The sequence below is a fragment of the Eurypyga helias genome, unplaced genomic scaffold (genome assembly GCF_000690775.1).
Source record: "Eurypyga helias isolate BGI_N326 unplaced genomic scaffold, ASM69077v1 scaffold16138, whole genome shotgun sequence".
In the NCBI taxonomy this organism is placed as follows: Eukaryota; Metazoa; Chordata; class Aves; order Eurypygiformes; family Eurypygidae; genus Eurypyga; species Eurypyga helias.
Window position 1 is genome coordinate 33,209 of NW_010267722.1, and position 13,591 is coordinate 46,799.

The window sequence follows — 13,591 nt, forward strand, 5'->3', positions numbered from 1 at the left end:
TGTGCTCATTCTCCTTCCATTCTCCACCAGTAAAAGTACCTCTGCTTTTGGCTGTGCCTGTCTGAGGACTCTTTGGTCCCATTTGCAACACATTTGGTCCTGCACAACAGTTATTTTTTCTCAGTCAAAGATGAAAATAACGCTTGCTCTATTACTGTCTGTCCAGCTGTAATAGCATGTTTAAGTGCAAGATTTAATAAAAGGGCAGTACTGTATTTTTAATATAATAATAGCATATTTAATAGCATACTTACAAGCAAGGAGGAGGCTATGGAAGGTAGCAACCATTTCAGTAGACCATACCCATCACCGAGTGCTCCAGGGAGCACAGTTTGAGAAATGAGCCCTTAACCTGCAACTGGGCCAGAGGTGAAAGAAATGCGTTAAGATGGATGAAGGTACCTCTTTCCTCTCATCTCAAGAAAGCCGTGACAGCTGCAAAGCCTGTTTTACCCCAGTGTCTTGCTGCAAGATGTCGTGCCTGGCTTTTGCGGCCTTTTGTAGCATCTGCTTAATTTGCCCAGTCAGTGCATTTGATTTTATGTGTATCTTACCTTCGTTAAAATACTTGTTTCCTCCCACTAGCTGAATCTTGCTCATGTAAAAGAATTGGAGCCTTTTTTACTCTGTTTAAAGCCATGTGAAAGAATTTAATAGGATTCATTATCACTAGTGGTAATTATTAGTTAAAGCCCTTAATTTAGGCCTTAAACTAATTAATTTTTATGGATAACAATGGCAACAGTTCATCATGATCTGCACTGAAATACACACTTAGCTTCCTGGAGCTATATTTCATTCCCTGATTTCTGTTTGCCTCTGATGCTCCCTCCAATTTATTTTATCCAAAAGCATACAGTGTTGTTTATCATTTCTAAATAACCCTTCTGAAACATACTGTCTTTATTTGCCTGGAGGACAGGCCCAATGCTGCAAGTTCTTTGGCTTCTCTCCTAGGATTAGTGGTTTCATGTCAGTAATGTGATTTAAAATAAATAACCAAGCTTATGCTTCTGAGCAATGAGTTTACAAAGAAGAATCACACAGTATTGCTCATAGGCTGCATCCATTTAATTCCTCCCTGAAGTTTTCATCTTCCTTGCAAAATCTGAATTTTTAACTAAAAATAACTTTATTATTTTCTATAGAATAAAACCCTTTTTTCCCTTCCTAATCAGAGCGGGGGAGCCAAACATAAATATCAGGGGAAAAAAACCCCATTGTCTGAATTGATTTTTTCTCTTTTACAACACTTAACCTCAAAGACTGTTATTATTTATTCAAGCACATTAAAGGATAGCCCAACCTAGGCAAAAAATGCACCTCTCCTGTGTTGGCAACCTCCCTTTTAACGCTGTGCATACCTTCAGCTCCCCAGTCCTGTATCTCTACAAATAAAAGGCTTATAGCTAAAAGACTGCAGCTGTCAGAGGTTGAGCAACCAGGGCAGTAAGACATGACAGCATTTCTGGTGAACAGAAGTGCTTCAGACTCTCCTCTGCTGCTGCCTAAGGCGCACACCTTAGGCACGTGTACCCGGTGCCTCTAAGCCCCTGTTGTTGAAGCTAATCGGGTTTATACACAGCAGTGATCTTTCCAAACAGCACATGTAGCAACAAAGCAACAAACTTTATGCAGTTTCCAAACTCAGTGAACTGTTGCCCTGTGGGGTTGTTGGGTTTTTTTGCTCCACATGAGTATTTCATCTCAGCTGCATGTCTCTCTGTTTCCAGTCCCAGGAGGCCCAGGTGCTGAAACATCTGGCGGAGAAGAGGGAGCATGAGCGAGAAGTGCTTCAAAAGGCTTTGGAGGAGAACAATAACTTCAGCAAAATGGCAGAGGAAAAGCTGATACTGAAAATGGAACAGATCAAAGAAAACCGTGAAGCTAATTTAGCTGCTCTTATTGAACGTCTCCAAGAAAAGGTAACCACACCATTATTCCTCACTCTGGACTAGAGAGGAAAATCTAATCAGTATTTTGAAGACATGTTGTGGGTAGCTCCTCTCTCAGTTGCTACACTTGAGCAATTTTTAAGTCAGAGCCCCTGTTGCCCATCCAAACCACCACTCACTTTTGAAACAGACTAAACATCTATAATCCCACACTCACAGAATAGTTGAGGATGGAAGAGGCCTCTGGAGGTCATCTGGTCCAATCCCCCTGCTCAAGCACGGACATGCAGGGTGTCCAGGACCATGTCCTCATGGCTTTTGAGTATCTCCAGGGATGGAAACTTCACATCCTTCCTAGGCAACCTGTGCCAGTGCTCGGTCACTCTCACACTGAAAAAGTGTTTCCTGATGTTCAGTGGGATCCTCCTGTGTTTCAGTGTGTGCCCATTGTCTCTGGCCCTGTCAGAGCCTGTCTCTGTCCTCTTTGCACCCTCCTTTGGGTATTTATGTAAGATCACCCCTGAGCCTTCTCTTCTTCTGGCTGAAAAGTCCCAGCTCTCTCAACCATTCCTCATAGGAGAGACTGAGAGATGCTCTAGTCCCTTAATGATCTTCATGGCCCTTCACTGGACTGTCTCCAGAGAAAGGTTGATTTTCTAGCTTTTAAGAAGTGCTGTGAAGAAATGAAAGGTCACTTGTGTTTATATTTTGACTTTTAAGAAAAGTCATGGAACAAATCAAACAGTTGTCCTGTGTCTGTAGTTCCTGGTTTCTCAGAGGAGAAAGACAAAGAAGTATGGGAAAAAAATCCTTCCTGTACATCAGAAGGGGCCTATTGTTTTCTTCCATAAGTCTTGCAACTAAAAAAGAGCACATTTTGTTTTGGAGTTCTTTGGTACAGCCAGAGGAAACAGGTCAATCACAATCCCCACCATGCAGGACCAAGTGTGCCCTTCTCCAAAACAACCCTTCCACACAAGAGAGGCAAATGTGGATAAAGATTTAAAGTGTTAAGAAAAGAATCATTAATTTTGCATGAGTGATCACTTGTTTCTCTCAGTGACGAACTTTCTAATACATTACTAAATTGACTAACAGACAATAGCTCTCTGTGGTTTTCAATGAGATCTTCTCCATAAGCACCTCTGCTTCTTTGATGGAGACAAAAGTCTCAGAGAGCAGGAGAGAAACAACAGAAACCAAAGGATGATGTTACAAGTAACTACGCAAATGTGGTAATTCTTGACTTTAAGATTTGTACCCAGATTACTTGACATTTGTGCCTTAGATTAGTTTGCAGGCACATATCCCAAAGCTTGTGAAAACAAAAGGAAAAGCCAATTAGCCATCCTTGAGGTCCAAAAGGAAATGGAAAGGACAGCTGAAGCATGTCCCTGTCCTGGGTTAATGTTAACAGACTGTTAAGCTCTGTTTCCACAGCAATAAGATGGCATATGTGCATGAAATCCCAAGAAGGCTTCTGAACAAAGATGGCAATAACTCATTTGGGAATATTTGTACAGACCAGTAATTAAAAACTGTATGGCTATAGAGTTTTGCCAAGAAAAAAGTGAACCCTGAATATGCAGGGAAAGAAGTGAGATATCAGGGTCCAGATCTTCAAAAGCTACACAGAACTGTGGATGCCCCGAGGTATTGGTGTGTAGAAGTTCCTGCAATCAAAGACAACTTCTGTATGCTGCAATTAACAGGACCCTGAGGAACAAGTATTTTCTAAAACCCAGCATTCAGAATTATGGATCTTGTAAGAACTGTGATGCAGGTTCAGTTGATGCAATAAGCTGTCTTGGCCTGTAATTCAGTCCAGCTCAGACAATAAAAATATAAGTGTTGGCATCTGGAAATTTTCTACCATAAAGGACCCTCTAATGCATGGAAATATCTTAGTGCCTTAAAGTCAAGTCAGCTGGGGATGGATGTTTGCTCCTGTGGTCACCTTGTGCTTGTCATTTAGTTGTCTGGGGTCTTTTTTCAGTGATCTCACTCGAGGTAAATGTCTCATAGTTTGACAGTTGAAAGGAAAGAGGCATAAACCAAAAAACCCTAAAACCCAGAAGCTGCCAAAAATAATAGTTTTATAAACACTTCAAGTAGAACACTCCTAAATTCATTTGACAGCTGTTGTTCCTGACCACAGGCCCATTTCCACAGAAGTATCTGAATATACAGTGGCTCAAGTAAGCCTAAATTAATTTGTACAAGGGAAGACAACATGGCCAAAAGTGTACAGAAGGGCCCAGCATCGACCTTTGGTAACCATGTCCTTTCTCCATCACACCCAGAGAAAGAATGGAGAGGACAGTTAGCTTTATCATTCAGTCTGAGATGTTCAGATTGACCTGTCTTGGTAGAACTAGATTCTTGGACCTTTATTTACGGTTCCTAAATGCTACAGATAACACAGTAGCTAACAATGCTGCATACAGTGTGCAAGGAAGTAATTCAAGCCCACTCATCCTTCCCTATATTTTGTTTAACATATAGGAATTCAAAGGGCAAATGGGAGCACTTGGCATATTTCATGCTCCAAGCAGCACCTCTCTATGTGGGTCTTTAAAATCATAGAATCATAGAATGGTTTGGGTTGGAAGGGACCTTAAAGATCATCTAGTTCCAACACCCCCTGCCATGGGCAGGGACACAAATGAAACTCTTTGAGGTGCTGAGGCTGTATCAGGCCATATCAGATAGAAGACCGAGCTCCAGAGCGTAAGTAGAATGTCAGCATTGAACATGCCTCAGGATGATCTGGTGGGTGGCAGCTCCCCTGAGCTGCATCCTTTAAAGATGGGTGTGCTGGGGAACGAGTTTTGTGCAAGCATCAAATTCACAGCCTAAACGGGTTGTCATCAGTAGCCTCACTGGGCAGGCAGAATGAGAAAGAGGTTTGATTTTTTCCCTTCTTGATGTTTTCCAGGAGAGGCATGCTGCAGAGGTCCGTAGAAACAAGGAGCTCCAGGTGGAACTGTCTGGCTGAAAACAGCAATGGTGGATGTGACCCATCCCCACCATTAGTAAACTCCCCCTGCCTATATTATTATGGATCATGCGATATCAGTATGGGAAATGTATGACATGGGTTAAAAAAAAAAAAAATCAAGAACTCAATAAAAAACTTTAAAAAAGAAACAAAAATAAAAACAAAACCAATGCGGTCTCTTTGCAGAATGATTTGCTTGATGTTTAAAAAACTTGGATCTTATTTTGTAAATACTTACATTTTTGTTAAAAAATACAAGTATTGCATTATGCAAGTTATTTCATAATCTTACATGTCCTGTAACAGGCTTCTGATGTCGTCTCTTCCCACTCAGTTGAATCTGCTGGGTCTGTTCCTTTGAAGCACCTCACGTCTAATTCCGTTCCCTGCGACTTTTCATTCCAACCCACCACGAGGTCAGTAGTAGTTCTATGGTGCTAGAGACCAGTCATTGCCTAATAACCTAGACCGCTTCGCCATCAATGAGCTTTGTTTCAACAGTGGCTAGACCACAGGTATCGTGACTTCACGTTCAGCTGTCCAAGACAAAAGGCTCTCAAAATGTAGTTTCTTCAAATGCAACTTAGGCGTGCTGTGTAACTGAGGGTAAATCGCCACGTGCGGTACCTGTTGCTGCTGCTTTTTGAGGCGGGAGGCAACAAATACAGCTGTGCTGCAGAATGAAAATGCGAGTGGGATCAGTTTGAGGCAAATTTAAGAGGCACATTGTAACCATCAAGCTATGACAAATTCTGGATGATGCCAAACAGCCATACAGATGCTAATTGTAAAGTGAGCTTAATTCACCACTTGAAACTTTATTGATGCAGCAACTAAAAGCATCAAGTGGCTTTACCTGTAGATGCCATGATCTATGATACTTATCTGATGCTACCACATTACGTGTGTAATAGTGTAAGAGACTACCGAATATTTCACCTGGAACCCATGAGCCAGTCGTTACCTTTTTTTTTTTTTTGACACTGCTGACTTCCATCGGTCATGACCTTTACTCTTCAGTGTTAGCCAACCCTACCTAGTGACAGACATCTAGGACTAAGAGGGCTGAAGCAGGAGGAATGACTAGACAGGGTGCTTGTGCCAAGTACAGTATCACCAAACCTAACATATCATCCCCAAAATAGCTGCAGTTTTGAAGTTGTCCCTACCCCCGGAGGTTGCTGCCTGCATATTCTACTCTTCATTAGTGCTATTTTCCTGTATGTCATTGTGAGCAAGCTGTGATTAATAAAGAATTGGGGTTCTGTGAACTGAAAAAGGGCTTGTCTCTTCTCTCGCTCCAGTACTTCTCTGACATATGCCCATGTGAGGTGAAAGCCTTATGTAGTCCTAAAAGCATGGAAATGACACTTAAACAAGACCTATTCATAAACCAAGCCTGTTTCTCTGCTAATACAGGAATAACCCCTGCGATGTGTTTTCCAGTGCTTAGACAGGTTGCTTTTAAAGATTGTCATATAAATCAAGCCTATGGACGTAACCTCTCTAGCACTTTTGTTAAAAAAGAGAACTAACTATGCACACATGCACATGTACCCCTTAATCCTGACTCAATATTGGGGTAAAAATTGAATTTGAGGGAAGAAAAGTGACTGATATATCTCTGGATACATACATCAGTAGCTGCAACAAGATTCTGGCCTTAACATACTGATTTTCAGGGCAAAAAGGGTTCCATTCACAGGATTTAGTGAAAAACACTAATTCACTAGGGGAGCTGCAGAGCTAAGATACAAAACTGGATCTGATCCCATTTAGAATTGGACAGTTGATGGAAAATTACCTCTAAGATCAGTTTTCTGATTTGAAGTCATGAAAGTGGCATCATTTACTTGCACTTTAAAAGAAATGGGCCAAAAGCTCCAGGTCTACAACAATCAGTTCCTGACCCATGAAGCCTATTTTATTTCAGGGCAGAGTTATGTCCCTGGAAGACTTGGGGCGCAGCCAGAAAGCAGCAGAAGCTGATCCAGGCACAAGGCTGCAAGCTCAGCTCTGTGTGCAATGAGCTCTGTGCCACGGGATAAGGAGAGTACTCCAACTTGTTATGGCAGCTGGGTTTCCTTGCCTAAATTCCTTGTCTTTCTGGAAAAATTACCAGAAGTAAACATAGCAGAGAAGCCAGATAGCAGATTTGGAATCTGGATGTCATGAGCTTCAGTGTTGCCAAGCCTTCAAAGTTTATATATTGCTTTAAGCCCCAGTGAAAAATGTCATTCAGTCAAGCTTATATTTCAGTTTAAGGTCCAGGATCTTGGTTTGAGGGCTCCTGGATTTTCCTGGTTTCATTTCCCAATGTCAAGTCACTGTTTTTGCTGTCCATTGACTTTGCAAGCCCTGGTTGTGATTCCAGCTCTTTTCCTGTTGGTCCTGCTGGCTACGCTGGCTCAGAGAACAGGACAAAGCCCTAATGCTGAGGTCAAACAGGGCAGCCTGCCTTGCCTCCATGGAGCTAAACTCTCTTCTCCCCCAAACGAGGGTGTCCAGATCCAAAGTGGCAGTGGGGATGGTCCCCAGCACATGTTCACCCCAGCACAGGCCTGGGCATGGCCTGGGAAATGCTTCTCCACAGGTACCAAGACTGCAACAGGGAAATGGGTGAAGACAAGAACGTTGTAGATCCATGTCAGAGCCCATGCTCTGCCGCTGTTCACTTGCATCTTTTACCAGTTGTGGGTCTAGAGTTCATTTTATTAAGGTATAGCTGTATTTTGAAAGCCTGTTTGGAAATACACTGCATATTTAATCTGTAATAGCAAAAAGGAGTATCTGGAGAGCTACAGCATGGCCGTCTCCTTAAATGACTCCTGTTTTCTTATACTATTTCCTTACATTTCACTTCAGTACTGCGTTCCTAGCTCCTCCCTGCTTGTGCTGGCAAAAGCATTGTGATGCCATGGGACTCCCACGTGGAGTTACAGATTAAAGATCTCCTTGAAAAGTAATAAAATATTCAAAACAGCCATTTTTAAGGTATTACCAGTCTGGCTACTTGAAATATCTCTGTTTATTTTCCAATTCAGCGACAAGCAGAGTTCTTGGGCTTTTAAATTAAAAAAATCAGGCTCTGTCTTTAATTAAAGGTAGACGCCCAACTACATGCCGTGAGCTTAAAGCAGCTGATGCTGCAATGCAGAGCGTTTTTCCATAGGCTGCCTGAAACCTCCCGAAGGACAGGAGGGAGCCTGGAGCGCCGGCATTGCACCACACAGACGCTCCCTCCTCTCACTGAGGCGCATGACAGAGCAGGGCAGAGCTGTGCAGCACACCAAGAAAGGCACTTCTGACCTGGGGCCTCCGAGGGCGGGTAGGGCTCACTATCCTGTTTGCTAACCCATCCGTTATGTCAAGGCTGCCATGAGGAAACTGCCCAAGTAAGCAAACAGGGGTGATTCAAAACTGCCACAGTTCACATCATCCTACCAAAGCTACAAAATTTATTCTCCAACCGAGTCAAACATTCCCAAAGTCAGGAGGCTTGGATGTAGTGTTTAAACCCGTCACTGTCACAGGACTTCAAAACTATGCTGTTTTTTCCCATTTTTATCATGCCTCTTGTCATGTGGGGAGTTGGGGTTGGTTGGTTGGGGTTTTTTTGGAATGACTGGAACAAAATCCTAACCCTTCTATAGCCCAATAGCAATGTCTGTGTATTTCTCCACTCCAGAATCCCAAACACATCACCGATGTACAGCAACATGACAGGTACATACCCACAGTGCTGTCTGCCTTTCAGCAGCCCTTTCGGAGGGTCGGGCTCCATGACCGCCATAGGAAGGAGCTTTACTCCCAGCACCTTAAACCATAGAGAGAGAAGTACTTCTCACTGGTCTCCCAGAAGGAGAGGGACATGGTTTAAAACCTGCATTCAGGGCAGCATGGACACCTTCTTTCTCATCCGTTACCTGATCCCACTCTGCCGAATCAAACCCTCTAGCCAGGTTTTTGGTGAAGAGAGGACTGCATGGGAAGAGGCAGGCCCTACTTCTATCTTGCAGCACATTGCCCCATTCCGAGCACGTTTCAGCGGTGGAAGGTGACAGCAGAAGGGACATTGCAAGGGAGGTAGTGGGAGAATTTTGGATGTCTTTCCCATGCCTCAGGACCGGTGCTGCAGTGATGCTGGAGCAATAGTGCCATGCAGTGGTCAGTCTTAATAACGGGAATAATCGTCTCCAAACACAATGGGGATGGCAAGGATTTCCTCTGAGTGATGTCCATTTAGTCCGTCAAACAGCTTACACTAGGTCTTTACATAAGGTAGAATGTGACTGTGAAATCTGCAGGCTGAGTCCAGACATTTTCAGGTTTAACTCCACTGTAACACGAGTGGCACAACCACAGATAGCTCTAAGACCAAAAAGGGCTGATGGTTTTGTGTGGAACAAGGAGTAGCCAGAGTTACAACTATTGCAACACCACCATCAGAAACTCTCATGACTATGAGAATATCTGCATCACTGAGACTTCAAACATATCTAGAAAGCAACAGATAGTACACAGCGGCTGGCTCAGAAGAAAGACCAAATACACAGAATCATAGAGTCACAGAACGGTTTGGGTTAGAAAGGACCTTAAGAATCATCTAGTTCCAACCCCCTGCCATGGGCAGGGACATCTTCCACTAGACCAGGTTGCTCAAAGCCTCGTCCAGCCTGGCCTTGAACACTTCCAGGGATGGGGCATCCACAGCTTCTCTGGGCAACCTGTTCCAGTGCCTCCCCACCCTCTCCGTGAACTTCTTCCTGATATCTAATCTAAACCTCCCCACTTTCAATTTAAACCTGTTACCCCTCGTCCTGTCACTACAGGCCCTTGTAAAAAGTCCCCCCCAGCTTCCTTGTAGCCTCTTCAGGTACTGGAAGGTGCTATAAGATCTCACCGGAGCCTCCTCTTCTCCAGGCTGAACAAGCCCAACTCTGATATGAGAAAAGCAACAGAAGTACAGGGAAGAGCAAGAAACTAGCATCAAAAGCCATCAGCAGATCAGGGACTAAATGAACCATAAAAAAACTCCCGAATTTGAAAGTCAACTTCATCTCCCAGCAGAGGAGAGAGGATGGTCACCCTTGAAGCTGTCTCCTTTGAAAAACACTGAACCCTTTCTCCAACCCCACCCCAATACTTGGAACTAAGGCACAAGACAGAGGAGCCTAAAATACAGTACATATGCAAATGTAACCCATAGCCCTGTGAGCAGCAGAAACCGGAGTTTTCTGTGGACTGCCCGTAAATTAGGGGGTTCACCCATGTACAATGAGATATCTGTGCATCAGCCATTCATATCTTCAGTGTTACGCCGATGCTCTGATAGCATCTGAGATTTAACTTTTCCTCTGAGGAAGTTAACAGAGGTTGCTTTTTCTATTCAAATGTCCACAAAGACCATAAGAGTGCATATAATTGATAATTTACTTGGAAACATTCACCTTATTCAAGTTTACAATGTGATGCCAAGTTCCTTTCTTTGGTTAGCAGTAAATGGCTGTTGGAAAACGTCTTCCTACTGTAACAGGTTGGCTTTGGTCAAATGGCTTCCAGAAAAAGGAGCTCCTGGGCAGGTCCTGAAGATGGAGGACATGAAAGGCATTAATCCAAGATACAGCCCAGGGGAAAAAGAAAAGGAAAAAAAAAAAGCCTGTTGCAACAGACTTTTAAACAAGCTTTGGAAAACAAGTGCACCGTAATAAATACATTTTATAAACATGAACTCTTAAAATATGCAATTTCCCAAAGAGTCTTTTAGATAATAATTTCCACAGGCTCATTCTTCACAAAAAAAAACCAAAACACCCAACAACAAACCAAACCAAATGTACAGCTTCTGTTGACCAGAAGAGGGCAAGCTCTCATTATTTAACAGGCAACTACAGATGGTCAAATTTTACTTTGAAAAGCCTGTCAAGTTGCGCTCTATCCTGAAATCCTGCTTTAGAGCATGGTGAAGATCGATGTTCTACATCTGCCTTAAAGTCTGGATTTGGGTTTATATGCAACACAAAAGATAGTATTTTTTTCTTTGGAGAAAATTCATTACTTTAGGCTACATTTCCTTAAGAATACAGCACTGGGCAGGCATTGTATAAGCTAAGGGACAAGGTAGCCATATGAATAAATAAGTTAAAAATAGCTGCTCTGTTAGTCTGGAGTTTAGGAGCTGGTTGCTTTTGCCCAGGGAGACTGAACCAGTCCTCCTGAGTGCAGGATGGAAGCAGGAAAACCTCACTGCTTTCCAGCTATATTCTGAGCAGGCTAGGAAAGGGTGATGCTCACAGCCGAAGCAGCCAGACTCAGCAGCTGGGACTTCCCTTCCTGCTCTGTGTTTTACACTTAGATGATTGCAAACGATGAAAAAACTGGTGGAGCGCTGTGGTAAATGAACAGCACTTGGTGAACCAAGAACTGATTACCTGGATTGCAGATTATCCCTGGGATAGGTATTAGCTTGGGAGAAGCACTGGATAATGCACGTCTTTTGCCTCCAGGGAGAGATTTAGATGCAGCATAGCTGCTTGCTCACAAAACACAGCTCGTGCCTGAATTAACAGTTTCTGATAGACTTTTAGATGTGCCCATGAAGAGTCAGCTCAATTTTCCTTGTGCCACGAGCCAGCCTGCTGTGTCAGCTTGGGTCCCTGCCTGCCCAGCCAGAAGAGCTCCCAGGATGGAGAATTCATCTCCTGGGTGCTGCGGGGAAGGAGGACACTGCCAGATGACACGGAGAGACAGCAGAAAATGCAGCAGCAGCAGCACCCTAGTTGGGGAATGATAAGGGTGAATTTGGGGGTGCTGCTTCTGCTTTGAGCCCCCCCCCACCCCACAACCTCTGGGACCTCAGGAGGGGTCCTGTGGGAAGGAGCTCTGTGGTGGTCAGAGGGCATCCTGGGAGCTGCACTCTGGAGCCATCCAAGATGCCATCCAGCACAGACAGCGCTTCGTGGGTGTGTGGCCCTGAGCCCCAGCCCACAGCAGGTCACAGCCTTGGGCATTATCGGTGTCTCTTGGCCAGCTGTTGGCTCCATATTAGAGCTGATTGTAGAAATTATACCACTTTTTTATTTTTCTGTGCGTTTTTACCCACCTGCTTTATGCAGTAATCAAATGCTTGGGCTAGTTTTTAAAAAGTTAGGTATTTTTCTATGAAAGGATTCATGACTTTTGAAGGCAGGCAGGCATCTCTGTTCTCTCAGGAGTTTCCGTCTGTAGCTTTGATAAAGCTCATCAGCAAACCAAGTTGGAATTTACAACGTTGACATTAGAGAGATTCTTCCTCATTATTTCCCGTTATTTTTAAGGTTATCCAAGGCTGACAGTCTCACCACATGCAGACTGAAGAGAGATATTTTTTTTCTTTCAAAGATACATAGTTGTGGAGGACTAGGAAGAGACAGTAAAAATAAAAGAGCCACCTAATATTCTTCCCTACCCAATCATTTTACCAAGAGGTTGATAACTCAGGCATCTTCTTCCAGACCTCTGGAGCATGGAGAGTTTACGGTGTTGCCAGGCACACTTTTGGCCAGGGCGAGCTTTTGCTGTGCCTGGCAGGACCCAGGCAGGGTTGGGGAGTCCCACATTCCCAGCAGGCAGCCTGCACCCAGCTGCACTGGTTGGACACTGGGACTGTTTACTGGTACACGGGCTGTTTGCATCATTTGGCCCCCATGCCGAGGCATGTTTAATGCTCATAGATGTAGCAAGCATATACAAAGGGTATACAAACCCCTTTGCATTGCTCAAGGCATCTGCTGGCTCTCACAGCACATATCCACGTATGCAAGGACATATCCAAACAGCCCTAAGCTCCCTGGCCTGGATTTAGAGCCAGCTGAGCCCATCCAGCTTGAAAACAAGGATCTCCCCAGCCAAGCAACTCCATGCTGGGAGTCCTGGGACACAGCAGTGCAAGTAGTTGGCTGCTGTAGCACAGCTACAGGGGCTGCAGCTCACAGGCAGAACTACCACAGCTCAACATGTCCCTGCAGACCCCAGACTCAAGGCAAAGCTGGCACTTGCTCCTCCACCCAACTCTGGCTCTTTTTCCCTCAGCACAGCATGTTCCTCTGCTCAAGGCTTCCCATGTCATGGTTGCCCACTCTTCCTGCAGCCAGCTTGACTGCTCCTGTATTTTTCTACTAAGCCCAATTTGTCTCTGAGGTTTTGGGGAGTATTAAAGTGCACTTGATTCCCTCTCCTCTTCAGAAGGCACTGGGTGAGTCCAGTGGCCTACTGCGATGCTGAGGCTGACTCCCAGAGCCACTTGGCCATCCCCTTCCCTTCGTTGCACCTCTGCCAAATGATAGGAGGGGAAGGTGCGGACAGCGCTTGTGGGCCTGTCCTGTAGATCTAAGAAGGGCTCACACACACATTGACTGATTTTTCAAGGTTCTCCAGACTCCTCCTACTGTTTCACTCTGAATTAAGCAAGCACCTAGCTGCAAAAATGATGTGTTGCAGGTTTGATTAATTCTGCATCTTTTGAACCTTCAATTGCAAGAGCACTGGATTGGACAAAGTACCCATTTGGCCCAGTACTCAGCCACTGCAGGAGGTCAGTGAGATACTCAAAAATTAGTATAAGGACAATACAGGAACATAGCAATGCTTCTCTATCTTCCAACAATACGCACTACTAAAGCTGCCTGAGCAAAGATTACATAGTACATTTAACATT

General features: G+C 44.2%; 1 protein-coding gene across 3 annotated transcripts in view; it reads left to right on the plus strand.

Moving 5' to 3' along the window:
• Positions 1-6,175, plus strand: part of STMN2 (stathmin 2) — a 14,146-nt gene extending 7,971 nt beyond the window's left edge. For 2 of the 3 annotated variants that reach the window (XM_010157541.1, XM_010157539.1), the window contains exons 3-4: positions 1,734-1,925; positions 4,834-6,175. In XM_010157541.1, the coding sequence (XP_010155843.1) occupies positions 1,734-1,925; positions 4,834-4,893 (252 nt within the window). In that variant the 3' untranslated portion in view covers positions 4,894-6,175. The remainder of the gene's footprint in view (positions 1-1,733; positions 1,926-4,833) is intronic. The other variant, XM_010157540.1, reaches the window with a different exon arrangement.
• The last annotated feature ends 7,416 nt before the right edge of the window (positions 6,176-13,591 follow it).